The sequence below is a fragment of the Protopterus annectens genome, chromosome 2.part1, assembly GCF_019279795.1.
Source record: "Protopterus annectens isolate FY-2018-M chromosome 2.part1, PAN1.0, whole genome shotgun sequence".
NCBI classification, from domain to species: domain Eukaryota; kingdom Metazoa; phylum Chordata; order Ceratodontiformes; family Protopteridae; genus Protopterus; species Protopterus annectens.
Genome location: NC_056729.1, coordinates 98,469,862 through 98,488,756, shown reverse-complemented (window position 1 = coordinate 98,488,756; position 18,895 = coordinate 98,469,862). Strand labels below are relative to the sequence as shown.

At 40.4% G+C, this 18,895-nt stretch overlaps 1 protein-coding gene across 3 annotated transcripts in view; it reads left to right on the top strand.

Moving 5' to 3' along the window:
- Positions 1-18,895, top strand: part of PPID (peptidylprolyl isomerase D) — a 779,435-nt gene that overhangs the window by 623,037 nt on the left and 137,503 nt on the right. For all 3 annotated transcript variants that reach the window (XM_044062049.1, XM_044062050.1, XM_044062048.1), the window contains 2 exons: positions 8,071-8,157; positions 8,256-8,298. In XM_044062049.1, the coding sequence (XP_043917984.1) occupies positions 8,071-8,157; positions 8,256-8,298 (130 nt within the window). The remainder of the gene's footprint in view (positions 1-8,070; positions 8,158-8,255; positions 8,299-18,895) is intronic.

Sequence of the window (18,895 nt, the reverse complement as noted above, 5' to 3'; positions counted from 1 at the left end):
CTGCTTGGGTTATATGATATATAGCAATATATGTCTGAAGCATAATGTTTAACGTGTTAATACAGTTTAATTACTATTATATAAATGTAAATGTGCTTGTGTCACAAGTGATAATTCAATGAATGTGTTTAACAAAAAAAAAAAAACAAGCACTCACTGTTCTTTCATGCCAGAAGCTACCAGTAAAACTGATTCTGCTCGATAGCAGAGGCTATCACTTTGGTCCTCCTTGCCAAGTGTTACATGAGACTTTAGTGTATTCTGTTGGCTCATTGGTTAATCAGAAGTCAGCCTATGAATTTTCAGGTCTCGACCACAAGGATTTGCAGATCGCGTATTCCAATGTTGGTTGGAATCCTCACTAGTCTTCCAGGGCTGTCCCTTTGTTCTACCATCCCCACAGGCCATAATGACCACAGACACTTCACACTTAGGGGTGGGGAGCATTTCTTCGGGAAGTCAGTCCAGGACACATGCTCCCCTACATAGCCCAGTCTTCAAATCAACATTTTGGAGATGAGAGCTGTCATCTAGCATTGCAGGCCTTTCAGGATGCTGTCCCATTAGGTGTGATCTCGATACAGATGGACAGCATGTCCGTGGTCTTGATAATTCAACAAACAGGGAGGAACACAATCCCATCACTTGGGTCAGAAGGCCATACTCTCATGGCCTTCTGACACAGTCTTATTGCTTGTGTCAGAAGGCCATCTGAGTATGACAGTGGGCAATGATTTCTCATCACTTTCTGATATTAATGTACATTCAGGGGAAATCCATTGTTCTAGTGGACAGGTTGAGAAGGTCCAGCCTTCTCCCTCACAAGAAGTCATTCAGTTCCACACTGACGGATCTGATTTCAGCCTCTGGGCCCAACCTTGCTACGATATGTTTGCCTCCCCTCACAACTCCAATTGCAGCAGGTATTTTTCACTTGTCTCTCAGGCGGGGGAGTCACAGAGGAATGTTCTGGTCCACACTTGGCCCCCATCCCGGTCTACTGTACACCTTTCCTCCTGTCCCTGTCTTACTGAAATATCTCCAGAAATTATTGGTGAGAAAGGACAAGACAATCATCATTGCTCCCTTTTGGCATGGTTTCCCTTTATCTGGTCTCATCTGATTCATCCTCCCTCGGTGCTGGGGTCAGCTCCACATCTTCTCTCTCTCACTGTCCAGGCTGCTTCACCCAGGCATTCATGCCGTCAGACTAACCACTTGGTTTCTCCAGTTCAAAGGATGGATAGAAAGCCTAGGCTTTTGTCTCAAGTTGCCAATTGGATTTTTATGTAATAAAGTCATTGTGTTTTTAGCCATTTGTTTTTTTATTATTTTGCCTTTTTAGGGCTATTTTAATTTGTTTGTTTGGAAGTTTCGTGAGGTATTAAAGGTGAATATAAGTTACATTTGCTGGATGCACATGGACAGCTACATTTCTGTTTACAGTGTACTAAGAAGATTAGAAAGACTGATCCATTATTTGTCTCCTCCTTCTTAGTCAAACCTGGAAAAAGAGTTTCTAAAGTGAAGCTTTCCTCTGGTTATATGATTGTATTTCCCATGTTTGCAAAGCAAAAGGTTTATTGTTGCCTAAACCTCCAAAGGCTCACTTGACTAGATATATATGGCTTTTTCTGTAGCTTCTTCTCCAGAGTCTCGCTAGATGAAATTTGTGCTGCTGCTACCTGGTCCAGTGTTTATAACTTCATAACTCACTATAAGTTGGATTTACAGTCAAGGTCAAGAATCTCCTTTGGTTCAGCTGTGTTCTGTAATATCCTCCCATGAGACCTCCCAAGTGTACTAGTAGCTAGGGACTCTGTCCCATCCGTTGAGGAAAGGACTAAAGAGACAACAACAGATATGAAAATTATACATTTCCCATAATGCTAGCTATATGTTGTCTGCTTCCATCCTTCCTCAGCTTCCCTTCCTGAAAGTTTTCTCCCTTGATTCTTGAAGCAACTGTACTGAATTACTTGGCTTGATCATGTACTTTTTAAGCTCTTGGTTTGCCAGCTGCTTTTTTATACTAGGTGATTTTTGATCTTTCATATGATGGGGCTGTCTCCTTTATTCTGGTATGTAGGCAAACTTGATCGGAGGTCTCTCTCTCTCTCATTGCAGGGGGTTATGGGTTAGTGAAGGAGCCTGAGCACTAGATCTGAAGACTGAGGGTGGTTGAAGTTGGATTTAGGATGGATCTGATAACCATTCTGTTGAGGAAGAACATAAGCAGACAACACAGATCTATTGTTTTGGTAAGTTCATATCTTTTGTTTTTCCTTCAGAGGAGGAACTCTCTGTTAATGCTTTTCAGACTGCCTTTATTGTCTTTTCGCTGCTCCCACAGGTCCCTGTGGAGTCCTACACCTCTAGGTTGGGAGCATATGGAGTCTTCTCAGCTTGCCGCACGCAAGTCCTTTTGACAACCTAGGAATCCATTACTCCTCTGGGCCATGTTTTGGCTCTGACAATGGTCGTCAATACTGACTGCGACCTCTGGTACTCTTGCACAGATCGGCACATGTTTTTCCATGCAGTCTCCCCTGGTACTAGTGATTGCCTCTGTGCCAACCCTGTTTATGCCAGGGGCCACAAGATTCCGGATAGTGCTGTAGTGACTAATTCACTGGCTAGAGCATCAATCATTTCAGTGCTGTTCTTAGTGTCAGAAACACTAGGCATTTAATGTCATGGTACCAAAGGTCCCCATCTTAGCATCAGTGCCAACGGTCAATGTCAGAGCAAGTATATCAACACAGACTTTGACGTTGGTGATTCCTTTGACTCTGAACCCAAGTACTTAAGTGGATTCAACAATGCAGTGGAGAGCTGAGCAAAGCACTTCATTATCCATGGTAACAGGCTACCAATTTCTCTCCAAGACATCATCGAAACTGAAGGTTTTGGCCATCCATCAAATTGACTCTTCATGGGGCTTGTAGGCTTAGTCTGCTGAGATCCACAGTAACCTCTTCACAGGAGAGCTCAGATAACTCTCCTATTAGTCCCCTTAGGAAGAGGAAGTACCGTGGCTCACCTTCAGAATCACCCTTTGTGGATACAGATCTTGCCAAAGGGCAAAGTTCCCCCAGATTCCTTCCAGAAAATGTGTCCTTCAGTGAAAGATTGGAGATGATGAGAGAAGAGGATATTCTGACTTATAGACCCCACCTCTCCAGCAGAAGATATCTTACAAGAGGCATACAAATTACCCTCTCCTCTAGATGGGTAGTGCTCACACCCAACAAACTGGCAGATATGGTTTGTTGCAAGGTCTGGATGGACCTCATTGTAGCTGAGCCCATCTCCAGGAACCCTGATATAGTGCCCCATACCATCAAAGGCAGACAAGGACCTCTTGTCAGCTCAATACTGGTTGCTGCAGCCACTAAGAGAGACATTCTGGAGAACATACAGTCTATTCATCCACCTAACAGAGTCAAGGATGATTGATAGACTTGGGAAGCAGTTTTATGCATCAAGTATGTTCTCCATCAGTGCCTTGAGCTACATCTCGCATATGATTAGATTCCAGAGGGAGATTCAAACAAAACAGCCAGTACTCTGAAACAGTTGCCTGTGGATGAACTCTGTTTTCAGTTGGAAACCCAAGTGTCACCTATGTCAACCGCGAATCAGAGATATTCGAATTCGAGATTATGATCTTTCGCTATTTTAAACATTCGGGTTTATAGTCTCGAGATACTGAAATTCGACATTTCAGTATTTCGAGATTATAAACTGCTCCCGCCATGCGTTCTTTTAGTCATTCAGGTCTAATTACCATTTTTTGCTTTTCAATGACTACTTAAAAGACAAACAGGAATAATCACACTGAACAATATTCATCCTTGGTTCCTGTTTTTCTTTCTAAAACAGCCAATTTTCATTCTTTTATTATGGCTGAGTTGTAGTCCTTAAACTCATCTCCCTCCTTTAAAATACCTTCCCTTAGTATCTGTCAAAGTGGCAAATTTTAGCTGTTTGCTGCTGTGATTGATAGCTTGCAGCAGGAGACAAAGTTCATATGCTGAGGATACTGTTCTGTGTGATCATCCCTGTTAGTCTTTTAAGTAGTCACTGAAAAGCAAAACGTAATTAAACCTGACTGACTAAAAGAGAAAGTAGGGTATAACTGAAAACACATGTAAAGTCAATGCATTGAGAGGAGCTCGGTGGATATGATGTAATACTTTAAAGCCAAACACTGCATTGTGGGATACCTGGATTTAGACTACATATTCAAGATGCTGGACCCCATGTGGGCAGACTCTGGCATTACATTTAAAAATATAAAATAAAGCCCAAATGTAGAGTTAAAATGTAGGAAACCTCAATACTTGATGAAATAAACATGTTTTGTTTGTCTGTGGGGTCAGTTCTCCGTTAATCCCACCCAGTCCAGCAGCAAAACATGAGTTGATCTTAACAAACATTTCCTCACCATCATTCAAAAATAACTTGGACACTATCCATCTAAATTGAAATGAAATGTCATTTTCTGAATTATCAGTCAGTGATGATATAGCGTCAGAAATTAGCCAGGTACCTTAAGTCAACTATTAACTTATCATTCAACATAATGTAATCAAGGGTATTGCACTTGTACAAATTCAAATATTTAAAAATACTTGCTTATTATCCACAGTATGTCTAACAGAGTTCCTCTCTTATTCCTGTACTTCCTCATATGTCTTCTAAGTTTAATTCTAGTCTGTTCAGAAGAACAAAACTTGTTGCCACAACATAATTTTATGTCTCAGTGAATTTACTGACAGTGTTCTGGATGTTTACACCTTAGATTTCAATACCATTTATTTCGTACTACGATCTACACCTGTACTTACTTGAGAGTGTATATTACTGACATAGCATTCTGTTGGTGTGACATTTTCTCTTGACAGCCTTTCTGTCCCTGTAAGTAAATTTGCAAAGTTACGCAGGATGTCTGTTACAGTTTTGCATAACATCCATGACTGATCTTGTACATTTATGCAGTTTAGTTTTACACTGTGAATATATTTTACCATCGCTAGCTTCTCACAAACGAACACACACAAAATAAAGACTGAATTGCTTCACATTCTGTGATATGAACAATAATATTGTACTTTAATGTTATCAGTTTTTGACTTAATGACTCTGAGTAACCACAGTAAGTGTGCACTTAAGTCTCTGTTCGTAGCTAATAGAAAACTGCTGTAGACAAAGCAATGTGCTTTTCAGCTGTATCTGTTTTAAATTCAGCACTCAGGTGATTAATTCTCAGCATCTCTTTCCGACAGTCTGACTTGTGTCTTAGTGCTTCAGATGCCTTTTCAGACTGCATTGTCTCAAGTCTTTTCATTTCTCTAGTACCGTCTAATAATATTGTTTTATTTTTATCCTATAGCATTGGTTTTGGACTTGCACATGCGGTGATGGTGCTGCGGTAGCGTTGTCGCCTCACAGTAAGACATTGTCCCGTTCGATTCTCAGCTAGAGCGTCTTCTGTGTGGAGATATGCGTGAATGGGCGTACCTTCGTTGAAGGTTGTGGGTCAGAGCTGGCAACTCGGCACGTAAAAATCTACTGCCAATCATCAGCGGACCGGAGTTCCTCTGTGGCGACCCTTAACCAGGAAAAAATGAAAGACACAACAACAACATCTTATCAAAATGTACTTTTCTAGCATGGATTCTGTACAATTTATTAGCATCTTTTAATTGAACAAGCTTTTATCTGTAGCTCATGACTGTGCTTCATTCTCACATAGCTTTACTTTTCTTTTAAAACACATTCTGTTTCTTTCTTTCTTACCATTTTTTGTTTATTTTTCCAATGTGTAATAAAAAAGCAATAGGCCTTTAGGTAGTTGAAATGTACAATGAAAACTTGCACCAGTAATTGAGAATTAAATAATTTAAACAATTTGCAGATTACTTAAAATAGAAAACAACAAAATACAATAAGTGGCAATAACATAAAAGTGTAGGTCCTTCTTAGGTTGTATCCATTATAATGTGATCTGAACTTCTCCACAATGCTTTCCAGTCCATGACTACTTTCTTGAAATTAGGAGCTAGATTGTATGCATTTAAATACTCCGTTATATAGGAAGAAAGTATTTCTGCTTACATTTCTTACAGATTAGTCAATTGACTTGTATGAAATGTTAGTAATGCAAGCAGTGTCCTGACTTTGACCGCATTTTATTTGGCATGCCCCCCCCCCCCCCCCCGAGTTAAAACTTTAGTGTAAATATTTCACTTGCAGTGCACACATCTACAACATTTGATATGTCAGGTTTGTTTCAGTTCACAGCATGAACTTTCATTATGTCTTATACCACAGATGATTTGGTCTCTTAGTAATGAATCATGCAACTGCCAAACTGGGTCTATTCTTAAGCTCAGTAGCAGGAGCAAATGTAGTCTCCATAGGACTTTGTGCCATTGCTAAGAACAAATGGCTTCTATAGCAACGTTTTCATAGGCTCATAATAATTTTTGGACTTTAGTGTGCAGTAACTTTCATGAGTGCAGGATATACTGCTGTTTTTGTGTAGGTAAAACATCTCACTTTTTAGGTTAAATAGTCAGGAGACACCTTCATGATATTCAAAGAAGTAAAGTTAAAATGTTTTAGCCAAACATTTTAAAGGAAGGCATAAACCATCCTTTCAGGTTTATGGTGTTAGTCACATTAAGGGAATCATGCATTCTTCAAAGACATTTGACAAAGTGCTACTTAAACTTAAAGCATAGCAGCCATTCAAATATAATATCCATTCAGCCAAAGGTACACATTTTTTTTAATTTAGCCATTTTTAAATACAGAATTTTAGTTTTGTAAAATTCATATATGCACTGTTAAGTGCCTTGTTTTTTTAAGACTTGCTGCCTGTTGGTTATTTTATTCAAGTGATTCTGCACTGTTGACAGCGGAAAGTGTGAGTTTGAAAAAAAAAAAAGACCTTCAGTCTTGCTGCTGTTGTTTTAGGTTTCATTCTTCCCTAGGGTCATGCTGGGATATAGCATGTACTACCTTTTCAGGCTTATTGGTTAATCCATTCGGCATTTAGGAGCAAGTTAAATTTCTTGATCCAAAGTGTCTAGTGTTCTGCTAAATTTCCGTACAGCAAAAAATATAGTAGAATTCGAAATGGTTGAAATTGTGACTTGCTTTTCCACTGAAACTTATACTTCTGTACTTCCAAACAAAAACTCTTGTTCTGTTCTGTAATTACATATACATTTTTTTTATTTCTGACATTATGGGAGTGCCTAAATGTTGAGAGAAAAGGCAGAGATATAGAGTATGTGGCTGCCCTCTATGAATTCTTTACTCAGACTGAACACTCCAAAATTAGTTACGTCTCCTGACTTTCTGTAGCTAGCTCTTCAGCATTTGAGGAGAAGTACACAGTATTATTCAGTAAGTGACTTAAATTAAGACATTGGTTTAATTCCTTTGAGTACTGCTGCTTTATGCACATTGCGTTGAATATGTGATTTGACTTGGCATGTGGCCGCATCCCTTTTCTCTATTTAAATGTATAGTGTCTTAATTTAGGTAAAGTAAGACCAGAAACTGAACACATTTGTTCATGTTTCTTAAGAGTGCTGCTGCTATAGGTAGTTTCATTTCCATAACTGGCATTTTCATTTTCAGTTATTCTGTGATTTGTTACCACTGTTTGAACCAAACTTGTAAATCTTTGGTGCCTTTTTCTCTGTTAACTAGTTTTTGTCACATGCACTGTTTTGGATGTACTGTAAAGGATTACATGCTTGCTTTCTACCAGGTCTTAACTATCTCTGCCATTCCGTAGTGCATAACATGTGATGTTACCACACATCGGTTGGCTACACTGCCTGTAAGACTTCAGAATAGTTCAAGTACAGCTTGAACTTTTATTTTGCTTGTTTAAACCTCTTTGAATGATGACTTAACTGAAAGGAGTCCACAGTGGACCAGTTCACTTACTCATTTTGCAAATTGACTAGATTACTGTATCATTACATTATATGCATGTGGCGTTGTAATGGTGTGCATTACAAAGTGAACATTTGTTCTTTACAGGCCCTTGATATGGATCCAGCAAATGCTAAAGCTCTCTACAGAAGGGGTCAAGGCTGGCAGGGGCTAAAAGATTTTGAACAAGCACTGGTAAATGTAGTCTGTTTTTATATGTTCAGTTTAATTTAAGTACTTTTATGCCACAGTACTCTGGTTTTAATTTCCTTTTTCTTTTTATATGTCCAAAGGCAGACTTTAAGAAGGCACAAGAGATAGCACCAGGCGATAAAGGTATGCTTTATGTGGAATGTAAAAGCTTTGCGTAACTGGTAGTAAAGGGAGAGACTGTTTTGTATAACTGCAGTATGCCTTTATTTATTTATTGACATTTGTTTACTGAGAAAGTCCAACATGGCAATAACCCATTTTAAGCAGAAGCCATGGAAAAAAATCTCCAACTTATTACATGAAAGCAAAACAGTAGATTATAGCAAATTTAAACATTTAATATGAATTATTTTTTCCAGTAGAATATAATATAACAGACTTGTAAAGGTTGTCATTTTTACATGTATAATATAATTCAATGTACTACTGAGTAAGCAAAGAAGTAGTAAGATTGCTTAGTGAGAGAACCAAGCTTCGTTTGCTTAAATTAGAAGAGTTAAAAGAGAGCTGGAAGCAAAGGTGAGACAAGTAGTGAAATATATGAATTCAAATAAATGAAAAGAGGTTGGTTGCGCACAGGATTGTTAATAAGTTGACAGTGTTAGACATAAGAGTGTGGAGACTGGGCAATAAAGTATGTGTATACATGAGAAGAGAATGAGACACCTTACAAGTTACAAATGAGTTTCTGAAGGATATGTAGTTTGTATTTTGACGCATAAGTACAGTTTTCAGTAGTGAAACAGGAAATGGTAGTAAGAAAGTGGAGAAGGGATAGTAGGCCAGAAAAATTAAATTAATTATAGCTGCAAAAAGCGAAGGGAGATTATGGCTGCAAGAAAATAGGGTGACATCTAAAAGTGTGGTTGATGGACATGGGAGGTAAAAGGAAAATGGAATGGGACTAGCATGGTGCCGAGCAGGAGCAGAGCCAGGAAATTTTTTTAATTTGAATTTTTTTATTAATTTAACATATTTACAGTATATGCACAGAAAGGAAGACATTCAATACCACATATTATAGAATGATAGAAATAACATTGAATTATCAAGGTAATCTTACAAGGTTAACATATTGAGTCTTGGTATTTCAGTATAGCAACATGCCAATGTTATCCCAACCTCTAAAAGTCTTAATATGATTTAGAGAGCTTATTCTGATCATTTTTTTGTCAGTTTTACATATTATTGCTGTTAAATTTAAAAATTCTTTGAACGTAGGAACTTAATTTGATTTCCAGTTTTTTGTAAAGCTTTTCTAGCAACTGCCAAGAAAGCCCAAAACATTTTTTGCTCTCTGCCTTTTACAGATACAGGAAGTGGAACATTCATCAGTATCACTGATCTAGTTAAAGAAAACTGATCATATCATTACCCCTTAAAAAACATCCTCTTCGCAATATACATTTATTTTTGCAATCATAAACGTGTATCCCGTCAGCTTTTATATCTTTACTACATCTCCCAACAAACTGAAGAAGTCATTTCACTAAATTTAGAGATTTTATAGGGAGTAACCAACATTCCATCTATATATATATATATATATATCTATCTATATATATATATATATATATATATATATATATATATATATATATATATTGCCACATAAAAACTTTCCAATATAAACTTGAAGTTTGGCTAACTGATTTAAGTAACAAAGTTTTATTCTTACCTTGTTGAGTCACGCAATCCACTACTATCTAAAAAAATCCGGAATTTTGCATCAAAATTGTTATTTATAATTAACTTGTATAACTTGGACAAGCTTCCTTTGTAGTTCAGCTACCTTCAATAATTGCATTCGTATATTCATATTTATTTATTTATTTATATTTGTTGAATGGGAGTGTCCGACTGGACGTAGGTCCATTTTCAGCAGAGGCCCGGGGAGAAAAGCTCCACAGTTAAAATAAACAGACACAAGTTACATTGGATTACATAGCAATTAACAATTTACATAGCAATTACTTACAACACATTTACAGATGAAGAGCATAGTACATCAGTAGACAACTATAATCTTTATCTGTGAAGTACATAACAGACATTAACAAATGTTACAATAAGAAGTTCCTGCTGTATAATAAGTTAGTACTGAGCCTGCTGTAATCAAGGTAGTTAGTGGAGTGGAAAGAAAGGTAGTGGTTGGATGGGGTGGGTGATATTAGAGTTGGAGTTGCAAGGGCATAGCCAGCATGTTTTTAGGTGCGCTTTTAGTAATGTTTTGAAGTGGGTGCATGATGGTATGGAGGTAATTGTGGGTGGGAGGGAGTTCCATAATTTGGCTATGGCGCAAGAGAATAGTGCTTCACCAGCAGAGTTATTGGCTTTAGTGATCTGCAAGTGATTTTTGTTGCTGGATCTTAGTGGTCTGGTGGTGCGATAGGGTTGGAGTAGATTCTGGAGGGATGGGACATTTAGTGGATGATTTACTAGTTTGCGGGCGAGTGAGAGTTGATACCATTGAAGGAGGTGAGGGAGTTCAAGCCAGCCCAGTTTAGCAAGTGAGAGACAGTGGTGACTATGGTAGGATGCCCCCTGTGGCAAATTTGGCGATTTTATTGTAGCAGGTCTCTAGCTTGTTTAGATCGCATTGCCTTAGGTTGGTATATATTGGAGAGGCATAAAGTAGGGTTGAGATAAGGTGGGAATTTGCTATTTAAATCTTTGCTGCTTTGGTGAGAAGTTGTTTATTTCTGTATACCGCTCCTATTTTTTTGTGGACTTTTTTATGGTCATGAATATGTGAATGTCAAATTTTAGTTTGTGTATTTCCACTCCTAGCAATTTGTTGTGTTCAGTTGGGTATATAGTGGTGTTGTCTTTTGCTGTGATGTTAAAGTAAGAGTTGTTTTGAGTATGTTTGGTGGGTTGGAAGATGAGTAGTTTAGTTTTGTTTGGGTTGAATATTAATTGGGCGTCGGATAACCAAGTTTCAACAGAGGAAAAGGCTTCCTGTGTGACTTTTTGCAATATGGGTAGGGACTGGGCTGAGCAGATGATGGTTGGGTCATCTGCGTATTGTATGTTTGGTGGCAGAGGCTAGATTATTGGTGAAAACAGAGAAGAGTAGGGGTCCAAGGATGGATCCTTGGGGGGAACCCCTATGGAGACAGGTAGTTTGGGAGATGTCATTCTGCCATACAACGGATTGTTGGCGGTCAGACAGGTAACTCTGAAACCAGTTGGTGACTGATTGTGAGAAGGATAGGTTATTGAGGACAGAGACAAGTTGTTTGTGTGGGATCATGTCAAATGCTTTAAATAGGTCTAGGAAAGTAGCAGAGGAGAGATGAGCTCATTTGACTCATTGTGCAGCATGCCTGGAAGGCCCCGGACAACATAGAACCAGTCTCCCAGAGGCCAGATAAAATTTTGTCCACCCTGGAAGACCAGCCCAATTGGTCCAAACAACTGGTAGTTGATTCCTTGGTCGTGGCGATGGCCACCAAGAAGGAACTGGTGGAAGATAGTTCCACTGTTCATCCCTCGAACAGGGAGTCTCAGGATATGGACAGACTGGTGATGCGGACTTACAACCTTTGCCATCCGGTCACTGAATTACCTGGCACACTTTACTCGCCTTCAAAGAGACCTAATTTCTGAAATGTCTGCCTCTTTGGCGGAGAAACTGCCTGAGGAGGTGTGTGAATACCACTGCCTCTCAGCTAGCTACCTTGGAATCAGTTTCAAACTCCTCAATGCATTTGATTTCTCACACTAGCAAGGGGGCAGTTCTAGCAGCCGCATCGGGCATCATTATGAGACGACATGCTTAGATGCGTTTGTGTGACTTTGTGGACCCCTTTAAATCTTCCTTTGTCAGTGCGCCTGTTGACGAATCTTCCCTTTTTGATCCTAAAGTAAGAGACGCACTTTCACTTAGTGAGAAGGATGAAAAGACTTTGTCTGCTGTAGGCATACATTTTTCCAACCCCCCCCAAGAAGTCCTACTCCAGGACTCAGTGGGGAGGAAAAATTGTGATTCAAGAAGTCCCAAGGATCTTTTCATGACACTTGTGATGAGCAATCCCCCCTGGGCAGAGGGGGCAACTCATTTGAAGATGCCCCTTTCAGGGTAGAGGGGGTCCACGTAACCAGGGCGCTAGAGATTCCTTCTCTGGCAGACCCTTCCAACACTCCTGAACAGCGGCACGATTGCTTTCCTCTAGAAGCAGTTGCGGTTTGATTTTCTTTGCACCTTCAGGCCTGGCAACTCAATGTATGCGTGGGTGCAGAGGATAATATCAAGAGGCTATCCTATCCCTTTTGACCTCATCCCCAGACATATGAAACGGATCCTCGACGTCACACCCGGTCAGAGGGGAGGTCATAACCTTCAAAATTGAAAAGCTGCTAAGAAAAAGTCATACAACCAGTCCCACCAGACCAAAGAGGATCCGGCTTTCACTCGAGGTTCCTTTTAGTGCCAAAAAAGACAGGGGACTGGAGACCAGTCCTGGATCTCAGTTTACTAAACATATTAGTCAAACCTCAAAAATTCCGGATGGTCATGGTACAGTCCATGCTCCCCTTTCTGAGGAAGGACAACTGGATGGGCTCTATAGACCTCCAGGATGTGTATTACTACATAAAGATGGACAAACGCTCACGGAGTTTTCTCCGCTTCTGGCTGGGAGCCAGTCATTATCAGCTCAGGGTACTGTCCTTTGTTCTCTTGACAGCCTTCAGAGTGTTTACCAAATGCATGGCAGTTGTAGTAGCTCATCTCCGATTACAAGGATTCCAGGTGTTTCCATATCTAGACGATTGGCTCCTTACCGCCACGTCCAGGAATCTTCTCATTCTCAGTCTGTCTTACACTCAAGGCCTTGCTCTTCGCCTAGGTATCACGATCAACATGGACAAATTGCACGTCTCCATCAAGAGCACTAGAATTCATTGGAGCGATCTTCAACACAATGTCCTATCAAGCTTCCCTTCCTCCTCACAGGCTTTCAAAAATAAGAAACCAGATTCAAGTCGTCCTTCTGCAAACATTTGTACCAGTACACCTTGCACTACAACTACTGGGCTCTGACAGCAACCATTACCTTAGTACCACTGGTGAGGTTGCACATGAGACTATTGTAGTGGCTTCTCTCATCACAATGGTCGATTTTAACTCGCCCACTCGACCACATGATACGCCTTACAAATCTTTGCAAGAAACAAATGCTTTTGTGGATGAAGCCAGAATCAAATCTTTGGGGTCGACCGTTCTGTCTTCCCCAGCCCAGGGCCACGGTGTCCATGGACACTTCCCTGTTGGGGGGAGGCATTTCCAGATAAAGACTGTCCAAAGCACCTGGTCACCCATGAATGCCAGTTTGCACATAAATGTCCTGGAATTGAGGGCAGTTCTCTTAGCATTGCAAGCGTTCCACACATCCCTTCCTTCCGGGACCATTGCATTTCAATCGGACACCATGTCAGTTGTCTGGTACATCAGCAAACAAGGTGGAACCAGGTCTTACCCCCTGTGTCGGGAAGCCATGAGAACTTGGCATTGGGCGATGGCTTCCAACCACTTTCTCATAGCAACGTACATTCCCGGGAGTTCCAATCTTATTGCGGACAATCTCAGCAGGAACATTTTGATGCCTCACAAGTGGTCCCTCAGTCCTATAATAGTGGATCAGATCTTCCGCCTTTGGGGCAGACCGTGCTGTGACTTGTTTGCTTCTCCCCTAAACAACAAATGCAGAAACTATTTTGCCCTGATCCCTCCTCAGGGGGAATCACCGACGGATGCCCTGACGCACGATTGGCCCCCGGGTCTGCTGTATGCCTTTCCCCCGTTTCCCCTCCTGAAATTCTTCCAGAAAGCTCAAAGGTTGAGAAGCAGAGTGATTCACATTGCCCCTGATTGGCCCTGTCAAGTCTGGTTCCCTTTGCTATGGCCTCACCTGATTCACTGCCCGTGGATCCTGGATCAATCCCAAGGTCTGCTGTCTCATCCTCAGGGACTGATTCACTCCAATCTCCACACCCTCAAGCTCACAGCTTGGTTTCTCCACTTCCAATGATTGCCAAGGCTACCTGATATTTCATCCCCTGTTCGTGAGATTCTTCTGGCTTCGCACAAACTTTCCACCAGAAAAATGTATTCTGGTAAGTGGACTAGGTTCTCCAGATGGGCCAAAGAACATAACATAGATCCCTTTTCCATGCCTATTCAGAAGATCCTACAATACTTGGTTACCCTATTGCACGCATGAGCTTCAGCATCGAAAATTACAGTGCATTTAGCAGCTATTACAAATTTTCATAATGGAATTGACAATTCATCTGTTATGTCACACCGACTGTGCAAGACCTTCATGAAAGGTGTATTACATATTAAACCTCCGGTCAAGCCTCCTATAGAGCCATGGGACTTGACTTTGGTGCTTCAGTCGTTAACAAGTCCTCCCTTCAAGCCTCCTAACACCTGTGATATAAATTTTTTTCTTGGAAAACTCTGCTTCTAGTAGCCCTTACCTCAGCGAGAAGAGTATCTGAGTTGCAGGCCTTGAGTGTCAGGAGACCTTACTTGATTTTTCATAGGGAAAGAGTGTCCCTACATACTTACCCCTCCTTTTTTCCCCAAGGTCATTTCTGGGTTTTCCATTAATCAATCTATTGACCTACCGATTTTCTTTCCTCACCATTCAAATAGAGGGGAATATCTTCTGCATACCCTCTATGTTCATAGGCAACTTCGTTTCTTCTTGGACAAACTAAATCTTTCAGAAAAATGGATCAGTTGTTTGTGGCCTTTGCAGGACCCAGATTGGGTAAGCCTGTTTCCAAAATGACTTTATCTTCTTTCTCAAACGCCATTGTCTTCTCTACCATCAGAACGAAGTATCCTTACCTTCCAAAGTAAAGGCTCACTCTACTAGATCGATGGCTACTTCAGTGGCTTTTCATTCCAGATCCTCTATGGATGATATCTGTGCAACACCCACTTGGGCAAGACCTCATACCTTTATTATTCATTACAAATTGGATTTGGCCTCCAGGGGACCAGCATCTTTTCGTTCTATGGTGCTCAGGAATGTCCTTCCTTAGGGCCACCCGAGACTCAAGTAGCTGGGGACACGGTCCTAACAGTAAGGAATGAATAAAGGTTTACAACATCAGATAAAGAAGTTATGTCTTACCATAACGTTCCATCTGTGTTGTAGATCTTTATTCATTTATTACTTCCCGCCCTCCTTCCCCCTGCCTGGACTCCTGGTGGACTTTAGGATTTCCTTATTAGTTAAGGTATCTGCTCAAACAGACTCCTACTATCACTATTATTACTTCTCTACTGTAATGGCGGGCAAACTCTATCTGAAGAGACTATGAGAGAGACATTGTGGGTAGTTCTTAGCTGAGAGTTTTTGGCTGGCGCGAGCTTGGTAATGGCTGTGTCAGTTCCAAGGACGGAACCAAATTCCTATCAGTAATGAATGAATAAAGATCTACAACACAGATGGAATGTTATGGTAAGACATAACTTCTTTTTTTATATAATCAGGTTGTTTGGAGCAAGGGAGTAGTTACAGAGGGTGGTTCTGTTAAGAGCAATAAAAGCATTAAAATAATTCCTTTAGCCAAATCCATCTTCCCTCTTAACACCATAGTGTAATCAGAGACCTTGCAAACTAAAACTGAATCTAGAAAGCTAGAGACAAATTGCAATCTAAGACCAGTTTATTAATACTTTGTATAGGCTAGCCAACTAGACGAGACTTTATTAATTAATAAACTAACTAAAAATGACTGACTAACAAAAAGCTCTACCAGTAGACATCCACCAGAATAAAAATTAATAAATATACAACTTTTAACATAAATCACTTTCGTATCAAATAAATACTTTAGGTTTGTGTGTCAAAAACAAATCATAATATGAATGAACATGTGTACAGATATACAACTGAAAACCTAAGTAGAATGAAAAAACATAAAAATAATTGCTACGCTGGAAGTACAGTGATAAATGTTAAAAATAAAGCACTAAGGCATTTGGGGATCTGTTAGTTTGGCATCTAACTAAGAAAACAATTAGTCTGAGAGTGTAAGACTGCACTTGAGTAATTGCAACCTTTAAAAAAGAAAAAAAAAGACTATACCCATGCATATTGTATGTACTATCAGACTTTCACTGCCTAAAAGGAAAAAAAATGTAACAAAAGTGTTCAATTTAAAATCTAAAGTAGCATTTAATGTGGAGCCATCAAAAATGATTAATGTATACATCACCCATATTGTTGTTATTGTTAATAATCTTATTCACATCTTGATAGTTTTTTCCTAAATATTTTAGTTCTTTTCTTTCCCCAATTATATTTATATTTAAAATTACCATCTAGTAATTGATTTAACACTAAAGTTTCAGTTTTATTATTATTAAATTTCAGCAGTGTTACTTCTTGAAACTTTTCAATTTCTTCAACTGTTTCTTTGATTGAATAATTTAAATCTCCTATACTTAATAAAATATCATCTGCAAAAAGCTATATTTTAGATTGACAATCTCTGTTAACTGAGAATCCATCAATATTTTTCATCGCTTCTTATACTATCAGCTAAGGATTTGATCGCTAATGCAAATAGTAGAGAGGATCGTAGTATGCAAATAGTAGAGAGGAAGTCATCAGGGATCTGGGGACCCAGGTTGACAGTAGCCTTTCGTTTGACACTCATGTTGCTAAAGTAGTTAGGAAAACCTTCTAAATTGCCCACCTGATCATGAAGGGATTCACATCTAGATCAAGGGAGGTCATCGCCCCCCTGTACTCATCACTCATTAGACCTATGATTGAGTACAATGCCCCATTCGGAATGTATCTGACCAGACACCTGCAGCAGCTGGAAAGGCCCCAAAAGTTCCTCACCAAAAGGATAAAGGGTCTCAAAAATATGTCTTATGCTGCCCGACTGAAAGAACTCCAGCTCTATTCAGTCTCATACCGCTTGCTCAGAGGTGACCTGTGCCTGGCATATAAGGCCATGTCAAACCCTGATTTGATGAATATGCTTCACCTCAAAAAATCTAGATCCCTCAGAACCACAAGGCGGAGACTTAAACCTTGACACGGTTATTAATAGAACATGCTGGAGGGACAGATTCATCACCCAGAGACTCCCTATGCTGTGGAACAAAATCCCGGTACATGTGAGGCAGAGCACCTCGCTGGCCTTGTTCAAGAGAAATCTTGACCAATGGATGGGGGATCGCAGATATACCCCAGGGATTACTTCAGTGTCACTGCTTGACAGAGGCACAGCAAAATAATAGGCATAGTTTTATTAAAACTAAAGGGGTGGCGAAAGCCAAATAACTATGGGCTAGGCTTATAAATGCCCTTGGGCAGATAGCCTAGTATGAACCTATGGATAAGGGACACCCTTGCTTTGTGCCTTTGTTTGAAGTGAATCCTTGAAAAATTTAAGAACCAATGTGAGTGTGTTCAATCTCGCCGTTTGTTCTTACACATGGGTTCGGAGCCGATCCTCTGCTCCGAGTCGGCCGCTTAGCAAAGCTCTGTATCGAGAAGAAGCTCGAGACCAACCTATCTCCCACAATTCCCTCTGCCCTTACCTCAGATCTAGTTTGCCGCTGCAACGTTCGCATCGTTTTCGATGAGCTCAGACCAACTGGCAGATAAGATACCCTTTTTTTCTAGGATTCTTAGAAAACTCTTTAGTATTTCGAATTTGAGATTATTAGTGTGTGTGTGTGTGTGTGTGTGTGTGTGTGTGTGTGTGTGTGTGTGTGTGTGTGTGTGTGTGTGTGCGTGAGTCAGGGGTTCCTTAACTTTCTATATATATAGTATATAGATTTTTAGTGAGGTTTCCCTAAGGGCCTACCCCACCCACTAATTCTACTGGATTTGACTGAATCATAATAGCCTTTTTTGATTGCTATTGGCTTTGTTAGAGTTGAATAAACACTAGTATAACCTGTCGGTACCATCCTTAGTGTTTTTGACTGTGACTGCTTTTCAGGTTTGTTCAGGCTTTGACAAAATTGTCTGATTTGACTGTTTTTTGCTTAAATATGTCTGAAAAAGCAAAGTCAGGGTTCAAAAGGTGCCAATGTGGACAGAAAATGTCTGTCACAGATAACCATAGCTCCTGTGTCTACTGTCTTGGTCCTCTCCATCTGCAAGAAGACTGCTCTATTTGTCATTCTTTCAGTGGAAGGGTCATGACAGATAGGCGCAGGAAGCTGATGGACAGGGGCCTTTTGAAGCCTGCCTTTCAAGAGGCTCTTGATAAATCAGACCAGGCATCTAAATCCTTGAAGGAGTCGAAGACGTCGGAGCCCATGTCATCGTCTCCAAGCTCTTCATTTAAGGTTCGTTCACCGGTTCCACAGACTTCGGGGCCGAGTGTCGAACTCCTGTCCGTCACCTAGCCTCAAGTCTTGGTACCGGTAACGGAGCTTCCACCTCCTGTGCTTTTGAGGTCGGCTCCGTCTTCGATTCCTTCGACTCGTTCTTCCAGACCCGTCTCTGACTCCGACGTAGATCGTGTGGTGCAGAAGTTAATGGAGAATACAGCCTTGTCTAAACCCATCTCAGCCTCCTCCCAGTTGGTGTCGAGACTTGAAGGCCTTCCTTTATCTCCATCTGTTCCTCCTCCGAGGCCTATTCAGCCTTCGGAGCCAGGAGAGGCTGATCTGATGATCGTGGACCCCTCGGTGCCGGAGCCGTCTTTCTCTGTCGGCACC